The 20,533-nt window shown below is 38.2% G+C and overlaps 1 protein-coding gene across 7 annotated transcripts in view; it reads left to right on the forward strand.

Moving 5' to 3' along the window:
- The window catches only part of nphp3 (nephronophthisis 3), a 165,406-nt gene that overhangs the window by 108,198 nt on the left and 36,675 nt on the right, over nt 1-20,533 (forward strand). For 5 of the 7 annotated variants that reach the window (XM_048265979.1, XM_048265984.1, XM_048265982.1 and 2 more), the window contains 7 exons: nt 8,198-8,312; nt 8,584-8,727; nt 11,035-11,132; nt 15,390-15,492; nt 15,577-15,659; nt 19,973-20,111; nt 20,238-20,402. In XM_048265979.1, coding sequence (XP_048121936.1) covers nt 8,198-8,312; nt 8,584-8,727; nt 11,035-11,132; nt 15,390-15,492; nt 15,577-15,659; nt 19,973-20,111; nt 20,238-20,402 — 847 coding nt within the window. The remainder of the gene's footprint in view (nt 1-8,197; nt 8,313-8,583; nt 8,728-11,034; nt 11,133-15,389; nt 15,493-15,576; nt 15,660-19,972; nt 20,112-20,237; nt 20,403-20,533) is intronic. The other 2 variants (XM_048265981.1, XM_048265983.1) reach the window with 2 other exon arrangements.

Consider the following 20,533-nt stretch of genomic DNA (forward strand, 5'->3'; position numbering starts at 1 on the left):
TGCAAAAATGTGTGTATTTTTCAAGTCAATAAACATTCTTAATTTTCGAATGTCTTTGTCAGGGAACATCTGACTTTTAAAAACCATAGGCCTGGTAGTCGCTCAGACAAGGAGTTATAAGATAAAGGCAATACCATTTGTGTCACCTAATGCAGTTCAGTGAATTAGCAAGATACCATCAGAAGGCAACAATCATAAAAAGTGTTGGTCTTGGCAATGCTCTCTCCCCCAGCATAAAGCTGTCTGCGTGTTGTAGGCTAGATTTGCGTGAGTTCTTTCTATCTGCTTACTTTTGTGAGTTGCGACCACCTAGGCTATGTTATAGACGTTCTATGAGGTACCAGTGTTTAGCTGTGTCACAAAACGATAAGCTTTGTCAGACTACTACTGGGGCTTGTTCTGGGAGAGGCCCAGTATGCTGAAGCGTGATGGTCTCCACCCAAACCAACATGGAGCCAGGCTACTCTCTGACAACATAGCGTCCACACTGAGGCATTGACATTCTGTAGAAAATATTACAGATTCACGCCCCCCAGGTATTGATTCGAATGGCATTATACATGTGGATGGGTCTGAGAATGTTTTCTGCAGGGTAACATACAATACTACTACCATAGATCAAGCTGCGTCATGCAATAGCATGACTTATGCTTATAGTTCTATTCCAACGTTGATTTCTACCCAACGTATAGTAAAAAGAAAAGACAAATTTAAAACTAGAAACCTAACAAATATTCTTTCCATACCTCAGCATATTCCTCAAAAGCCAGAGGCATTTTCAGCTAACATGGGTTTACTAAATATAGGTGCACTTACTACCAAAACCTTTGCAATCAATGACTTTATTAGTGAAAAAAAATTGGATTTTCTGTTTCTTGTTGAAACCTGGCTGACTTCAGACAGCGAAGCTGTTCTTGTTGAGACTTGTCCCCCAAATTATAATTTCTTCCACTCAATTAGACAAGGCAAACGAGGTGGTGGAATTGCCTCCATTCTCTCAAACAAATATAGCTGCACTAGAGTCAACTTTGGCGAATTCGCTTCCTTTGAGTATATTGCTCTCACTCTGAAGGCTGACCCAGCTGTACTTCTATTAACCTTATACTGCCCTCCTAAACTATGGACTGGCTTTCTCGACCAGTTTTCTGAACTTATGTCGCTCATCATCACTAGCTATGATCGGATAATTGTAAATGGCGACTTCAATATTCATGTCAATAAGACAACTGATGCTAAAGCCAGTAAGTTCCTTAATGTGTTGGACAGTTTAGAGCTAAAGCAGCATGTTACAGGACCCACCCACAACCTTGGCAACACCCTCGATCTAGTCATTTCTAGAGGGATAGAAGTCACAGACTTATCAGTAAATGATATAAATATGTCTGATCATCATTGTGTATCTTTTAATATAGTACTACATACTCCAAAAATTCATCCCGAAATTGCAATCAAATCGCGACTCTTGGACATTAGAGTAGAACTGCAGTTCATAGCTCTTATAGACTCCATAAATTTAGATATTTTACATCATCCCATTGATCAAATGGTAGAGGCTCTCAATCGTGAATCAGGTGCTCTGCTTGACAGAGTGGCACCCCTAAAGACTTAAAAAAGGCCCTGTAGCAAACTGACACCTTGGATGAACGAAAATATCCATGATCTAAAAAGATCATGTAGAAAAGCTGAGAGAACATGGAGAAAAACTAAGTTACAGGTTCATCGTGCCATTCTAAAAGAAAAAATAGCAAATTATAATAGAGCTATTCGAATGAGAGGAGGAACCACTTCTCTAAGGTAATTGCTGAAAACAGTGGAAACTCTAGGGTGTTGTTCTCTACCATTGATAGGCTATTGCATCAAACACCTTTTGATACACTCAGTCAGGCATCCTCTCTAAGATGCGAAGAATTTGCAGACTTCTTCAAAAACAAAGTCATTTCTATAAGGGAGGCTATTGGTAACACAAGTAATATGTTTGATAGTACACCCAAAAACAGCCCCCCAAAATTAAGGTCCTTTAGCACTATTACTCAATCTGAGCTTGGTAAAATTATAACTCAAACCGGCTCCTCAACATGTGTTTTAGATCCAATCCCTACTACATTCCTCAAAAAAGTATATGATAGCTTAGCTCCCTTTTTTCTCAAGGTAATAAATACCTCATTAGAACGGGTATATTTCCAACTGCTTTTAAAACCGCTGTTGTGAAACCTTTACTTAAAAAGTCAAATCTTGACCATACCAATCTGAGCAACTACAGGCCTATATCAAATCTATCGTTTTTGAGCAAAAAAAAAAAAAAAAAGTTGTTTGTAATCAGTTAAATACCTTCCTCAACGAAAACAGTATCCTTGAAAAAATTACAATCAGGTTTTAGATCAAATCACAGCACAGAAACGGCTCTAGTAAAATAGTCAATGATCTCAGACTACTGACTCAAACAAAGTCTCAATCCTTATTCTTCTGGATTTGAGTGCGGCATTTGACACCATTGATCATAGCATCCTAATTCACACGCCTTGAAGTGGGTGGGTCTCTCTGATAATGCTCTAAACTGGTTTCAAACCTACATTACTGGCAGAGATTTTTTATATCAGTCTAGGAGATCATGTATCTGAAAAACATGACTTGCCTTTTGGTGTGGCCCAGGGGAGCTGCCTTGGTCCCCTGCTATTTTCTCTATATATGCTTCCATTGGGAAACGTCATAAGTCAGCATAATGTAAACTTCCACAGCTACGCAGATGATACCCAATTGTATATTTCTGTGGAGCCAACTAACCCAGATGGCCTTTGCTCCCTCACTGCATGCCTAACCTCCATTAATCAGTGGATGAGCAAAAACTTTTTGAAACTAAATGATGACAAAACAGAGGTACTTCTGGTTGGACCAAAACTAAAGCGAGATATTATTCTTAGTAATCTGGGGAACTTGGCACACCAGGTCAAACCAAAAGTAACAAGCCTCGGTGTCATCTTAGATGCAGAGTTAAGTTTTAAGCCCCATATCAGTAAAGTTACTCAGACAGCCTATTTCCACTTGAGAAACATTGCCAAAGTGCTGCCTTTTTAACTCAACAAGATGCAGAAAAACTAATTCACGCCTTTATCACTAGCAGGTTAGACTACTGCAATGCACTTTTCACTGGTCTTCCCAAAAAACATCTAAAGAAATTGGCACTCATACAGAACTCTGCGGCTAGACTTTTAACTAAGACTAAGAAGAGAGAACACATCACCCCTGTGTTGGCTGAACTGCACTGGCTCCCTATTTCCTATAGAATTGATTTTAAGGTTATGTTAATTACTTACAAAGCTCTGAATGGCATAGCACCTTCATATATCTCTGAGCTTTTAATATCTTATCAACCACAAAGGAAATTTAGATCATCCAATTCTAATCTAAAGTGGAGAAGCTGCGTTTATCCATTATGCCCCCAAACTATGGAACACCCTGCCTCTGTACATCAAGCAGGCGAGTTCAGTAAATATTTTTTAAAAAGATCTGAAAACATACCTGTACAGGAAAGCTTTTAGTTAACTCCTCTTATCCTGTAGACTACTTTTTTCAGATTATTCTACATCTGCTACTATTGGAGGCGCAGCCAGCCAGAAGTAGATGGGCTCCCCTATTAAGTCAGGTTCTGCTCAAGGTTTCTTCCTGGAATATGGGAGTTTTTCCTTGCCACAGTTGCCATATGGCGTGCTTGTGGGGGTAAGAGGGTTAAGGCTGCCAGTCTTATGACGCCATTTTCTATATTTTTTGGTATGTTGCTGAGTAGATCATAAACAGCAAAGAAAAGTGATTGATAATGACTGACTGACTATTATTGTGTTACATGCTTCAAATGTAAAGCACTTTGAGCTGCATTCTGTGTATGAAAGGTGCTATACAAATAAAGCATATTATTATTATTATTATTATTATTATTATTATTATTATTATTACTTTTAAAATGATATTCAGGGCTATATACATTTTAAACATTAGGGGGCTGAAGATCCCCGATAAAAGCCTTCGTTAATTCTTCAGGTGGGAAGTGTCAGGAATTTTCATATAGAGACGCTCTCATTGGTGGTTAGTATATGAAGTAGGGAATTGACAGCAACATATCCAATCACATTATGAGAGATGCTGAATTTAACATAAACTGCGATGTTTGATTTTAAATGAATGTAAATTTAGCGGGACTGTAAGCTGTCACCGCGTGGGTGCTCGATGTTTTCAGTGGGTGCCCGAGAGACGGAGCATCCACGGTATTGGCGCCTATGACAAGCGTATCTCGCGGTTGCATACATTACAAACAAACATGCCATGTGAACGTCTGGGATTGGGAAGAGCACTAAATGCTCTACTGAATAAGCACAAAGTCAAACCTTTAAATGAAAAACACTCTTTAATAATAAAAAAAATAAACCGCTAATGAAGTAAACTTGTGACCATCAAAAATCGTTTATCGCCTGTAACTCCGTGATAACAGGACGTAACAGGAAAGCATTTGGCTGAGCAACGGAGGTTGATATGCTCTATATTTTGTCCAAATGATGTCTGTCTATCATCGTTGCACTCGGAGAAAACCAGAATGTTTAATTTGTCCTGCGTTTCTTCTACGGCTGCAAACGGGAATCACTCGCAGTTAACCAAATATTTCTTTATTAGGGCAGGGCAGGCATATTTCTGGCTATTAAATTATTTCTAAACCAGTCTGCTAAAGTTTGTAGTGAAGTCTGTGTAGGGTTTTCCAGGCTCCAAATTTTTTTTACGAAACACCCTGCTCACTTGAGCCATCTACCGGTTGTTTGGGTTGTTGCAGCGTCACATTGGGAAAATACAAATTAAAGTCGCGTGATACCGCGTGATCCCACGCGCGGACCGCGAGTGAAGCTGGCCAAGTCGAAGCACTGCCCACTGTAAATGGACCATATCAACCAAAAACTGTGTGGGGGGTTGTGGATCACTTCGTTGGTTCAGGAAGTGCTCGATGGAAATAATGCCCTTATCATGCGGGATGTTCGTATATAGTGAAACTACATCCATGGTGGTCAAGAACATGTTGTTAGTGTCACAATTAATTTGGGCATTGGAAAGCTGTTCGATGAAGTCATTGGTGTCGCGTAGATATGAGGGGAGTTTTACGACCAGTGGTCTTAAAATGCAGTCAACATATAATGAGGCTCCATGAGGCTGTCATTACACGCAACAATTGGGCACCCTGGAGGCTTGACTAATGTTTTGTGCACCTTTGGCAGGATGTATATCACAGGAGTCACAGGGTGATTAGTGGTGAGAAACCTCAGTTCAGTTTGGCTGATGTGACCTCTATTTCTTTGCATTGATGTGCGACTTTAGAGTTGACTAACTCTGGTGATATGCAAATTCCTTGCTGCAGATATGGCAGAGGACTTTATTTTAATCAACACTTTATTTTTATCAACACCATCAGGTTGTTTTTTAAAAGTAAATGTTCCAATCAATGATCTAGGCAGCATATTTTCTTTCTCTTTCATTTTACAGTCTGGTTACTGACTAGAACGGCTCGGGGTCAAGGTCATACGGAATCGATTAATCTGCACTATTTTTTTTAATCAGTTATTTTTTCTCAAATTAATTAGTCGAAATTAATCAGTTATTTTGACAGCCCTAGTTATTATGCTGTATATTCATGTCATTGTTATCCTATGTAGGCTACACTATTATCAAGGGCATGAATGAGACTAAGTTTACACGAAGCAGGATATTTTCCTAAACTAATATCTGGCCATCTACGTTTGCAAATAAAACTGCATTTACACGAGACCGTTTTTTTTTAAAATGTGTTTACACGAACCCGTGTACAAACATGCTGTCATGAGCACGCCAAACCACAGTGGCAGTCTAACGATAAGCTCAAGCTCACATTAACCAATCAGAACCCTGAAAAGTCGCACATGAGAACATGTAAATGTAAACATTGGTCGCACATTTGGTGTACTTCTGTCGCATACTGTGACGTTGGCTGCCCAAAACTCCGTTTACCACAGTTTACAACCAAACGCATAAACAAAGTTTTCCAAAAAAATCACTTTTTCAGTTTTTTTTGGATAACCGTTTTACAGGGCGAATTCTCTGTTTGCGTCTAAATGAAAGGCTCAAACGTAGGGAAATGTCTTTGTTTATAAAAATACACATGCTCGTGTAAACGGGGTCTGAATTTATAGAGGAAAGGAACATTTGCCAGGAACATGTTTATGCAAAGAAAGAGCTTTATTAAAACAAACACACAACTACAGTGGGCATTACTTCAAATTGGCCAGCTTCCCTCGCGGTCTGCGCGTGGGATCACGCGACTTTAATTTGTATTTTTCCAGTGACGCTGCAACGACGCTGCAACAACCCAAACAACCGGCAGATGGCAAACATTGATTTTAGGGCTGGGACAACGCGTCGACGTAATCGACGCAAAAAATACGTAGACGCAAAATATGCGCGTCGATTCGTCAAGCGTAACACCATCAGTGTTTCCCATATGTTGGCTAATCTGTGGCGGGGCACCACAAAATCAAAACCGGCCTATTTAAATTAAAGATAAGATCAAATCCTTTAATTGAGCTGCGCTTTTTACACACGCAGCCTTTCCTTGACCCGCCCGCTCTCTCTCTCTCGTAACGAGCCCGCTGCATTTAACAAAACAGTAACGATTGTTGAAGGATTGTTGTTGCCACATAGAAGCATTGCATAGAAGATGGCTGGCTAAATTGCTATTAAATCCGCTTAGCATCGTGACGATGCAGCACAAATTTGTTCAAAACTGCTGCATTAAAGTTAACTCTGCTAAGGTCTTATCACAACATAGTACATTGAGGAGACTAAACCAGAGACTTTCTAATGAGAAGACACAGCACTCAAAAAATCCTCCATAGACATGCATGGCCGTTGTCTACGCATATCCCACCCCTTCCTCGGCAAAACGTCGACATGTGAATACATTGAGCCAATCATATGGTGTGTTGTGAAGACATCTTCCCAATCATGTGTTGTGATCTCGCTGCTGGAGCAAGATTGGTGTCGCGGAAGCCTTTGCGCACGCCAAGATTTCTGCTGAATAGGATGCCCGATGAGTGCCCAAAAAGCGTTGCTATATGGCCGCCGAGTGGAGGGACTTGCCTAAAAGGACTTTGACTAAACTAAGTTAAATTATGCAATCAAGCAGTATCTCAAAGCTAACGTTAGAATAGGCCTACTGTTTGGATGTCGAGTTTAGCATGCTTACTTACAGCTGCTTGTCAATTTTGTTACTCATGCAGGGCTCATTTTATTGACTCTGACAGTGAATGTTTACAAAATCCCGATGTAAATGGAAAAGTGTTTTCCAAGACTCAATAGTGCTTGTCCCAAGGAGAAGTATGAACCGTTATTTGAACTAACTACGTTATGAACTGCATCCACACATCAGCAGCCTTTTAACTGTGTTAGTGTTACGAACATCTTAAAGTGACAGGCACTCAATTAGACCTATACACTACTGAACTTTATTGAATGCTACCTCTGACTAAAAATGCATTACTTTGCACTTGTATAGTCTTTTATTTTGGAATTTTAAGAGCAATAAACATATATTGCAATGTTAAGGAATTCATGTTTTTTCATTCAGATATGTAAATCAACATGTATAAATTGCTATTAGTCAATTAATGGGGAGATGATCGATAATCGAATAGAAATAGAATCGGACTGAAAAATGAATCGTTAGATTAATTGATGCATCGAAAAAATAATCGCTAGATTAATCGTTTAAAAAATAATCGTTTATCCCAGCCCTAATTGATTTACATCCTTTAATCAGTTGGTTTGGGGTTAAGATGGTGTCAAAATCAAAATAAAATGTGGAATTCTATAGTCATAGTGTACTGTTTATGTTCCCAGATCTGTGTTTGTTATTTCAACGGCACTGTTAATTCTGTAGCAATAGAACACTGGCTATATTTACAGTTCTATAGCTGTAAACTGTGCAAAATCGGCTATCGATATGCAGGTATATTTCCGATGTCTTATGTATTTGTGTATTCAATCAGCAATTGAGATGCAGTATCACATGCATGTAAGATCACACGAGATACCAATTGCTGAGGGAAAATATCTGCTATTGTTGTGCATGAAGGTTCTGAATTTTCATGGAGTAGCTGTATGTACACGCTTTGAAACTATAAATGTTCCACAGGATTGAGTTGCAGCAAAGACACTCTCCCAACACAGTCATTCTCTATCACTTTGTTGGTCGGCCATCTTCTACAAGTGCAGAGCCAGTGCTCATCATCAGGCGCCTCACAGTCAAGGTAAAGCTGTGTAGACAGGCATTGCCACCCTGAAGTGTTTTGTGATACAAATCCAAGAAATATTCTTTGAAGTTACCAAATATTTTAATGCATAGTGCATGTGTTTAATTTATGAGTGACAAGCCTGATGGTTACCAATGTTGTATTTGTGATATATATATATATATATATATATATATATATATATATATATATATATATATATATATATATATATATATATATATACATATATCACATATATATATATATATATGTATGCTTGCTGCAGCTGTTACAGAACTTCTGGTCCATCTCAGGGCTTACCATGGACCCATGCAAGGTCCTGGAAGACTTTCCTCGCTGGTTGGAACGATTATCACCACGTCGTCATGGCAACATTATTATTGTCATTGATTCTGTTGACCAAATACAGGTGCAAATAGTCTATGTCTGGGGTTCAATGTGGTTATGGTCACTTGGGGGTTGATAAAAACAGATATCAGTGTAATAGCAAAACTAATAAATAGGGGATACGCATGTTTCTTATCTATCCCAATATTTTATTACAGTGCATGAAAATGCAGTGTTCTGTTTGCCGAAGTCTTCTTCTTTTTATTATTCTTCTAACCAAAATGTCTGCGTCTAATTTAGCTTCAACCGTTTAATGTGGAAACTTCATTGAAACTTTGTAACGTAGGTTTTGAAAAGGACACTTGAGCAATGCATTTTTCGTTTTTGTAAGCTTTATACTTTTTGAGATAAAAAAACAAGCTTATGTTTCTCCATAGACTTTGCATTAGCATCATAAAAGGCTATTAACGACTTAGAATACAATCAACTGCACCTGTGCTCTCTCACTGACTGCAGCAACTTCAATGAAACCTCTATCTGTGGGTCTGTTCAAAACGGAAGACAGCTGCCTGCTGCCTCTCTCCCTACAGAGAGAGCTGTCTCACTAGAATATAGACATGACTTTGGATTAAATGCATCTTTTAAAAATGAGCGTAGCACTCTAGAATCTTAACACTACAGTAACAGACGTTAAACTAAATTAGCTTACATAAGTTAGCAGGCTAATAGTATAAAATAGTTTTACGGGTGGCAGATATATCAGACCAGACGCTATTAATGGTTACAAAAATGGTATAATCAGATAGTAAATTGTTTATTTCTCATCTCAAATCTACAAATCTTAGCAAAATAATGTCATACAAATTATATTTAAACAGATTCTTCAGCCATTGCCGATGTCATACGCCATCTTTTTTTACTTTTCACAGCTGTTTCAGACGTTGCCGCAAAGGATTATGGGTAGGAGGGAGCATGAAGTGTGCATCGATGCTGCCTCCAAAAATGGCCGTTATTCGGGAAATCTAAGATATCTTAAAAGGCAGCAAAATTAGTTTTTTCGTTTTTGAACCGCACTTGCTGCCTCGCTCCCCAGTTAGATATCTTAAAAGCCAGCAGTTTTACCCATTTCGAACAGACCCTGTGTCTCTCACCATTGAAATGGATAGCTCACTTTTCTCTTCCCACTTTCTTTCACTTCTTTTTCTTCACTTCATCCATTAAACTATCTGTCTATCAACATCCATTAAACTATCTACCTATGCACATCTATTAATTCACTATTAAATAATTTAACTATTTAAACTACTCAACTATTGAACTGTTCAGCCATTCCAACGGTCAGTTGTCATCAACTATGACTCCCACCAACTGTTTCCTCTGCCCACAACTGTTTAAAAATAAAAGTCCTCACTACAATAATTCCCTGTGAAATAACCAAACCAAATAAAAGTTTGTTTTGCATTTTATGTTAATATATGTTTTACATTTTCATGCACTGGTAATTCCTCGGAATTACATTTTCTAGTTTTACATTGGCATGCATGTAACTTCTGAATGAACACTGCTTAAATGAGAAAGAATTGTATACTGTTAAACAATTTGGAATCACCCAGTGTTTCTTGTGCCTAATATTATTTTTATGTATTTCTCTGTCTGCAAAATGAATTGCCCTTTGGGGACAATTAAAGTTGAAATTAAAGACTGATACATTTCTGAGTAAAGATGTAACGGTATGACAATTTAACATCACAAAATGGTTGTCAGGCCCACAAGCCATTTTGCGTGCAGCTGATTTAGGAGACTTGGATGATGCTGGAAAGAATTTCACACATGCTTTTCACACTGTAATAATTCACCGTGGTAATTAAGATAATGAAAGTTAAAACGGTAATTGTTATGGTTGAGAATTTAATCATGGTTTACTGTTACTGATTTAGCAGATGCTTTTGTCCAAATCAGCATACAAATAACAACAATACAATAGTTGAATTTACACTAAACACTAAACTATTTTAAAAAGTTGGTAAGATTACATTAAGGTGAATAGCACTAATAAACAACAATGTCAAAGCCTAATGTAAATAAATACTAGAATATTAGAAACTAAGTGCATGGATACAGCGGATATACAACTCTATTGTTGTTTTGTAATTATTGTTTTTGTAAATTTTTTAATAATATTGTTGTATTGTAATTATTATTAATGTGTTATCAATGTGTTTTCTTCTGTGAGAGTTTATTCATGCTCACATCAATAAGGGACAGCTTCACTTGTGAACTCTATCTATGAAAATAGCCCTATTAGCTTTGGTTGTTTATGCCAAGAGATATGTTATGTTTTTGGTATATGAAAGAACTTGTTTTGACTTAATATTTTTGGTCTTTGTAGAATGCAGAGCGAAACATGAAATGGCTGATTGACCCTCTACCTGCTAATGTTAGAGTCCTGGTGTCGGTCAATGTGGAGACCTGCCCACAGGCTTGGAGGTATATGAATAACACCAATATTTATGGGTATACCAAAGTGCATACAGTATGTACACATTTAAACGTTAACGCTGACAGCCCTAGTTTCCACACATCATTCCATATTCCACAGATAAGAATGTGGGCACAGCAAAATACATGAAGACACATGACATATAACATGTAACATACATACCATCCCCATTTTCAACTTCAATTCCAACAAAGTTGGGACGCCTTGTAAAGTGTCAATGAAAAAAGAATGCTATGATTTACAAATCATGTAAACCCTATATTTAATTGAGAATTGTTCAAAGACAACATATCAACTGTTGAAGGAGAGAAATGTTATTGTTTTTTGGAAAAAAATATGTTCATTTTGAATTTAATGGCAGCAAAGTTGGGACGGGCATTTTTACCACTGTTTTGCATTACCTCTTTATTTAACATTCTGTAAATGTTTAGGAACTGAGGACACCAGTTGCAAAGAATTTTGAGGATGAAATGGGGTCCCATTCCTGTCCGATATAGGATTTCATTTGCTCAACATTCTGGAGACTTCATTAGGTTTTTCATTCCAAGATGCACCCAATTAGACAGGTCTGGACTGAAGACAGGCCATTTTAGCGAGAGAGATACTGTTTAAATATGTGCAGAATTCATGTTTTCCTGAAATATTCCAGGTCTTCCCTGAAATGACTTTGTCTGGATGACAGTTTATGTTGCTCAAAACCTGTGTACATCATTCAGAATTGATTTTGCCTTGGCAGATGTGCAAAATGCCCATGCTATAGGCACTAATGCACCTCTACACCATCATGGATGCTCGGTTTTGAACTGAGCACTATAACAAGTTTGATGCGTTGGACAGTTGAATAGTTTATCTCCTCTTTAGCCAAGAGGAGTCTATGAATTCCAAATGAGCTCAGGCTCAGATAATATGGTAGCATTTCTGTATGATGTCTTAATAAAATGTACAATTTGTGCATGGAGCATTAAACTGTCCTGAGCCCATACAATGATTTTCTTTACAGAAAAAAATCTTGTTTTAATGCAGTGCCATCTGAGGTCCAAAAGACCACGGACATTTTCTCCCCCAACTCTGACCCGTTTTAAAGGTTTCTCTGGATTTGTTATTTGTTATATTTTATTGATATTATGTACTGTAGATGGTGAAATCCACAAATCGTTCGCAATTTCATGATAAGAAACATTATTCTTATATTGTCATCAGTTGCTCACACAGGTTTACACAGAGTATCAGAGGCGTATCAAGCTTTTTAAAAGTGTGCACATGTGGGATAGGAAAATGAAACAATCTGGCCAAATTATAAATAACTCCCTACTGGGACGTTGTAAGTATTTTCTAAGAGGGGTGCGGACTATATTGGTGTCCAGGAGTTTCTCCCCCGAAAAAAAAATTGAAATTCTGATTGCTAAACGCACCATTTTAATGCAGTTTGGGAGGGACAGAAGAAGCAGCGCCCCTCATATGTGTGTAGGCCTACATGATCACTTCACTATTTGACACTACCCTACATGGAGACTATCTCTCATGTTATAAATCAAGAAATCATTTCAGAAATTATGTTTTGTGCATATGGGTTAGCAGGCTACAATAAATTGCCTAACAGACAGCAGCCTAATTTCGAGGTATCTTTTACATTTATTATTAAATAAATGTAAAAGACACAGAATAGTGACAGAACTGTAAGCTCAAATTCAAAAACGTTTGAAGTCTACCCAAACATATGCAAAGGGAATATAAATAAATTGTGTTGCAGCATATAGCCAGCTTAATTGATGTAAATTTAAAGATTATGATTTGCAATTTCTATGCTTTTTTCATTGATAGTTACAGGAAGCCACGTTGTTGTTTAAACTATTGTTGCTTCTAGCCCATGTTAGCTCCATTTTTACTTGCTGCAGGGACGCACACATTGCATGAGCGCTCATAAGCGTTCTCATAAGCGGGGGGGGGTTAGGGTAGACAGGATCCTAGTTTCCTAGTTTCTCTGAAAGTTGACAACAATCTCCTTGGTCTTGCTGACATTTAGCAGGAGGTTGTTGTCTTTGCACCATTTAGCCAGCAGGTCTACTTCTCTGTAGTGTGAGCCTCATCGCCCTTAGTGATGACACCAAATTAATAAGTATTTCTGATTGGGGAAACTTTTAGCCTTTTTTAATTTCGCGGCCACGTGGACCAGTAGGTTAATTGTTGAGGAGGCCCATAGTTTGAGAAAAGCTGCAGATCATAGACAGAGAAAGCATAATGCTCTGAGAACAGTAGCCAAAGGTCTTTCTGCAGAAAGTGCCTTGGTGCACGCACTCCCGCTTTCACTTTGACTCCCTGCATTTCTACATTGTGACAAAAACTGTCAGTCAGACAGTGAATTTTGGTTTACTAAATTAGCATAATGCGGTAACAATTATCATTTCAATTCTACCTGAAATCTGCTCACTGCAGACGTTATAATGCAGACCCAAGCAGCAGCACAGCCTTGAAAGAAGCACACTTTGAATTTGATCAGAGCGGCTCTGATTCTTCACTGGCTTGATGTGATTGGCTGGATGACCGTTCAATCAAATCAACAGACCTATTTGTGTCTGTGTGTACGTTATGGTAGATACGGTTCCAACTCTTTACGTGAGCGTTTATTTCCATATTTTACTTTCGTTTTAATCTGACAAAAAGTGTGGGGGATAGAATCGTGTTCCAGCAAAAGTGTGTACGTTATAACACCCACATCCCCCACGCTTGCTACGCGCCTGCAGAGTATCCACATATTTACTTATGAGAGACTCAGTCTCTCTGGGATGCTCTTTTTTTTCCCCATTCATGCTTCCAGTTTACCTAATTATTTGTGAAATGTGGCATCGAATTGAAAATGTGCTTATATTTACCATGAAATAGTACAAAGTCCACATTAGAGTTTGTTCAGCACTGTGATGGCGGTGAGGACAGAAGTTTTTTGAATAGGGCTTTTGCCCAGTTCAGTGCTCTGTATCTGCGGCCAGATGGAAGCAGTGTGAAAAATGCTAGGCATGTGATGGCTATGATAGCCTGGGTTGGGGAGACTGATAATTGGTTATGTATTTTCATAATTTTCTACTGTTACTTTTTGTAGAGTAACATTTGTCACCATTGGGGTGTCACAAATCTTTGAATCCTTGAATTTTATAGGGGAACTATGCAGGTTTTTAGCTTAATTTACCTTAGTTTAACAGCTTCGGAGTCATTGGAATGGTTATATTACTTTTTTCGGGTTGAATGGTGGTCGTCTCGCTTCCCCCTAGCATCTGTAAGCGGAAAAACCACCCTTGCCACTTTGGGCCGGCGGGCCGACGGCCTCAGTGTCAGAAAGCAACGAGTGTAACAAATTGCTTTACTGCATTTACACACATACACTCCAGGCACCGGCTACAACAATGTAGCGATGGAGTTCACTCAATCATTCGTCATGACGGAGCCAGCGAAAAGAAGCCGAAAGCAAGTAAACCGCTGTCGGAGGAACAGGGAAGAGGAAAATGACAGACTGACCGATTGATGAGTGTCGTAAATCATATACTGCGAGGCTGTAGGGGGAGCTCTGCAGAGAAACCTGTGAGCAAAAAGCAAGAAAACAGCGAATTGCCAAAACTGCATAGTTTCTCTTGTATTACTACTAATGCATTTCTAATTTTTTTTTTTTTACTTTTTTGCCTTATTTCCAGTTCTGTTTTGGGGAGCTTTTGTTTTGAAATCACTTTTGTATTTTGATATTATTATTATTATTATTGTTATTAAAATGTTAATACTATATTGTTATATTAACTATTGAAATAAAAAGATGTATTTCTGATTATTTATTCATGACAGCCAACATTATGCAGATATTATAGCCTAGGTTTTGTTACTATTAAGCTACATAAGGCTCCAACAGCTCTTTCTATAGTCTTGCTGTCTCGACCACTACTTTTCATGTCTTTCTTAAGACATGGTAACTACAAAACTCATTACATCAACCCGTCACTCCATTGACTATGTTTTATTTACAATTATTAAATAAAGAAGGTTTTTTATTTGTTTTAGGAACCCCCTGAATATTTGATCCCCTCAATGTTTTGATGTAATTTTCCTTTGAATTATGTTATTTTTGAGCTTCTTGCGTTGTTCTTAGTCTTGTAAATCACTTTGGATCATCCTGCTTACTTTTAAATGTTATTAATTATAAATGACTTATTAATTGATTTTTAATAAGTCATTTAAATAGAATATTATTTGTTGATTCACTATAGACTGTGGCCTACAATACACCTAGACCCACTGAGCAGCAAAGAGATGAGGAACATGATGACAATGCATTGCATGACAGCTGGGATTAAACTCGGCAAAGAACAGGTGTGTGTGTTAGTTATGGTTTGTATGTACATATTACATATGACATTTGTGTTTTCAAAGATTTAACATGGTTGTCTTTTGCAGGAGAGGAAATTGGAGACACACTGTAAATCTGCGGCAACTTGCAATGCTCTCTATATTTCCGTTTTGGTCAGACTTTTAACAGAGTAAGTAAAGTTTTTTTTGGATTTGGCCAAATAACTTTTTTAAGCTATTAGTCAGACATTAGGGTTATAAGGGAATTAAACAGGCTTTCTAACGGTATAAGATTTGCCAAAAAGCATTGTTATCACAGAGAAATAAACGCAAATTTCTCATTCAATGCGTTTCCTTTATTTTCATGACTATTACTTTGTAGATTCATCAAAACTATTAAAGGAACATGCCACCCAATGTCAGTAGTAATATATGTTCTTACCTTAACTTTCACGAGTTGAGTCATACCTCTCCCGTGTCGGTACGTGCACTCAAACGCTCTGGCGCGCATCTACAATTAGGTGTTAATTAATATTACTGCACTAGGTCGAAGTACTCCTAAGTGCTATTGTGCCACACATTGTAGTTCTCCTGTTTATTCGCTTGGAAAATTGCCACATTTCATGTTGTGTGACCTTACACATTTTTATCAACTACTCGTGCAACTGTATTTAAGTAGGGAAAACGTGGATGTGTTTGATTACTGCTATCTTCCTCCCTCTATGGCTACGGCTGAGCCCGCTAGCAAAGCAACATGCTAACACATTCGCGCCGCGCGCCAGAGCGTTTGAGTGCATGTACCGACACGGGTGAGGTTTGACTCAACTCGTGAAAGTTAACTTATTGAATGCCAAGCTGTTTTCGGGAGCTTTGTCCTAGAGTGCCAGCAATCTAGACCATTGTTGATGATTTTTGTACAGCCACAGCATATTCTGTGTTATAGCTATGAACACATACAATGGCTCGTTTAAAAGGTGAGACTTTAAGCTCTCGGTGGGTGCAAACCGTGTATTTCTACACGCCATCACTGTTTTTTTTCTAGAAATGGAGATATAACGTCTTTCATAAAATATGAAGTGTTGCCTGTTACTTACTTGTGTAAACTTTCCGGGAAGTGATCAGCGAGACCTGGCGAGACTGCCACCTAGTGATAGACCCACGAAAATGGCCTGGTTTTGATCTGACGTGCATGCATCACTGATTCGACCCAAAGCGGCAACCGAGTTATGATAAAATGTCCAGATAAAATGTCCAGATTGTGCGTTTTCATGAGTTTTCGATCGTCATATATTTCATTTCCATTCATCACAGAGTTCCCAAAATCACATATAAGGTGTGTTAGAGTGTCTAGTTTCGTAATTAAAAAAAAAAACTAAAAACGTAATATTACATTTTTGGCACTCAACGCATGGAAAGGAAAAACGTAATATTACGTTTTTGGCACACAATGAGTTAAGGTAAGAACATATATTACTACTGACATTGGGTGGCGTGTTCCTTTAATGAACACATGTGGAATTATGTACTTAACAAAAAAGTGTGAAATAACCAAAAACATGTCTTATATTCTAGTTTCTTCAAAGTTGCTATTTTTAGTGGGTTTGATCCAGCAAGACCACTATTGTTCTTCTTAAGTTTACTTATTATTAGTGGGTTTGATCCAGCAAGCCCACTATTGTTCTTCTTAAGTTTACTTATTATTAGTGGGTTTGATCCAGCAAGCCCACTATTGTTCTTCTTATTTATTTATTTATTTATATTTATTTATTATTCCTTTTCACCCACTTTTTGGACGAACTACTGCTCCTAGACCGTTTGAGCTATCGAGGCAGTTCGAACTCCAAAAATTCAGGCCCGAACCGGTGTAACTTACTTGTTACTTTCGTGTCGCTGGCCCTTGTCGTTTTCGAGGTATTCCCGTTTTTTGGGCCCCATTGAAATGAATGGCAGAATGTTCAAGGATTCTAATTCCGATTGTGACATCACAGCTCTAATTGTTTAAGCTTGCACCTGGCAGAGTTCTGAGCCATCTAATGGGCTGGGCTGGGCTGTCTGTGTATATGAAGGTGTGTGCATGTAACTTTTGACCCGTATGTCTCATGAATGAGGTACCGTTGGAATCCTCGAATGAAGCCCAGTTCAATGCCTTGCCAGCACCATTTCTAAAGGTAATGTTCGCGCTCTGCCATCTTTTTTTAAAGCCAATCCATGTTGATACAGGTCATTAAAAAAAAAATATATATAAAAATATATATATATATATTTTCCAAATCCATTCAGCCCAGTTCAATGCCTTGCCAGCACCAGTTGTAAAGGTCATGTATCATTTTTTAAAGCCAAACCATGTTCATATAGGTCATTAAAAAAAAAAGAAAAAAAAAAGTATTTTCCCAATCCATTCAACCCAGTTCTATGCCCAGCTAGCTCCATTCAAACCTAGTCATGATTACAGTTGTATAGATTATAACATTAAGAAACACACTTTCATACAGATATTTTGCACATCCACGCAACACTACTATTCAAGTTAAGTTACCCATCATTGCCCGAAGTCCACAATCAATTCAATTATCTTGCCACGATCTGTGGAGCTTACAGACAACGTTAAATTACTATAGGTTATGTATGTTATTTAAAGCCGACCTAACGATGAGTCCCTTCATATGAAATGTAATTAAATAGCATATATATACTCTATCAGTGTATGATGCTTGCATGAGGGAAACATCCCATGCATGAGGAAACATCCCAAAACAACGGCACCCATATAATTGCTGTTGTTTTTAGAAGTATTTTTCATGCAAGCATCATGCAACAATGCAAAAACAATGAAACTAGTGTAGGCCTAATTATATTTTACATTAGTAAAGCAGTACTCTGATGTGCATGCTTTCACAAACTTTTGTGAACAATCTTAGCACTTTAAACATTGCAACCCAATGTTGTTACATTATACACACACCCAATTAACGCCCCCGTCCCACACACGCACATATACACGGATAAACCTCCTTTCCCACACACCCCAATAACCCCCCACACATATGCATACCTCAAACATCACCAAATTTATTGTGCGTAGTCAGGTTGTAGTCACGAGTCCACATACCAAGTTTGGTGTCGATACGAGAAAGTGTTGATAATTATAGTGCCTCCAGTGGTCAAATGTCACTAAATATATTGAGCATCTTCAGGATGTGGTCCCGAGTCCATGTACCAAGTTTGGTGTCGATACGAGAAAGTGTCACAAATTATAGCACCCCTAGTGGTCAAAGGTCGCAAAATTGATTGTGCATCCTCAGGATGTGGTCTCAAGTCCATGAACCAAGTTTGGTTTTGATACGTCAAAGCATTGCTGAGATATGACCTAATCATGTGTTACTATAGCGCCGCCCTAGTGGTTGAAGGTCACCAGATTTATTTTGTGTCCTCAGGATAAGATCCCAAGTCCATAACTAAGTTTGGTTTCAATATGTGAAAGCATTGCTGAAATATGAGCCCACTTACTGTGATTATAGCGCCACATAGTGGTCAAAAATCATCAAAATAATTGAGCTTCTTCCTAATTGGGTTCTGAGACAATGTACTGAGTTTGGTGTTGATACGCGAAAGCCTTGATGAGATATCACTTCACTTCCTGTTTGCCGGCTTCGCCGCCAAACGTGATTGGTCGTCACAGGCAACCGGTTTTGAATATTTCTCCAAAAAGCAATGCGTTTATGAGTCACGGTCTGACGATCATCTGCGTCAAGTTTCGTGAAAATCGGCGAAACTTTGTGACCTTTGATGCCTTTTAAATGTTTTTGGTGAAATCCAATATGGCGGTCGAATCAATTATGTTGTCACATGTTGGCATGTGTCGGCCTAAGGACCTCTCAAAGTATTAATAGACGTCACTAATATGTTTTAATTCCAAACACATCACCCGTTACAGGACAAAACGTAATATTGCTAATTATAGCGCCACCTATAGGTCAAAAGTCATCAAATTTATTGAGCCTCCTCCTAATTGGGTCCTGAGGTCATATACTGAGTTTGGTGTTGATACGCGAAAGCCTTGCTGAGATCACTTCACTTCCTGTTTGGCACGCATACATATCCGTTACAAGACCAATGTGGGAGCGTTTGAATGAAGTCAAACGCTTAAGTGGTTTCAGCTGTATTAATGTGGTCGGAAGAAGAGTAATAAGAAGAAGCACAGGGATAACAGTCCATTGCATTTACATGCAATGCAATTATAAGAAGAACAGTGATAACAGTCCATTGCATTTTCATGCACTGTATAATAATAATAATTATAAGAAGAAGACTTTGGATAACAGTGCATTTTCATGCACTGTAATAAGAATAAGAAGTCCAGTGATAACGGTACAGTGCATTTTCATGCATTGTAATAAGAAGCTTAGGGATAATGGTACAGTGTATTTTCATGCACTGTAATAGTAATAATAACAATTGTTGTTGTTCTTGTTATTATAATAAAGTGATATGTGGTGTGTTTTAGCAGTAGGATCAGCTGGTCATTGGAGGAGACTATTCTGCAGTGTGTAATGTGCCATGATACAGTGTCACTGTTTCGATTTTGCCTGAGGATGATGCTAGGCTCACTAAGAACAGATGAAGAGAGAAACATTATGAAACAGGTGACACCCTCTGAACTGACTTGGATAAATAAACAATCTTTGCTTATCTTTAACTGTTAATAAAATTATGATGACATTTTCCCTCCGTTTGTGTGAGTGTGTTTGACAATATTTTTATCTTCACAGTTGCTGGGTTTATTGTATGCCAGTCATAATGGTGTCAGCGAATCAGAGTTGTTGGAGCTATTACCTGAACTGGCCTTCCCCACCCTCTGCTCTATGCTGTTCAGACTGGAATATCTGCTGATCCTGACTCTAGATTGTGGTATCATACACTTCCGACATTTACAGGTGTGTATTCACAAACAATTTGCCAGGGGTGTTGCAAGTGTAAAGGACTGGGTGTTCCTCTGGTGCTCTTCAGTTTAGGGATCCAAAAAGTTTTACAGGTGACCACTTACCTGTTGTTCGTACAATCATGT

Source organism: Alosa alosa, chromosome 16, assembly GCF_017589495.1.
Source record: "Alosa alosa isolate M-15738 ecotype Scorff River chromosome 16, AALO_Geno_1.1, whole genome shotgun sequence".
Lineage (NCBI taxonomy): Eukaryota > Metazoa > Chordata > Actinopteri > Clupeiformes > Clupeidae > Alosa > Alosa alosa.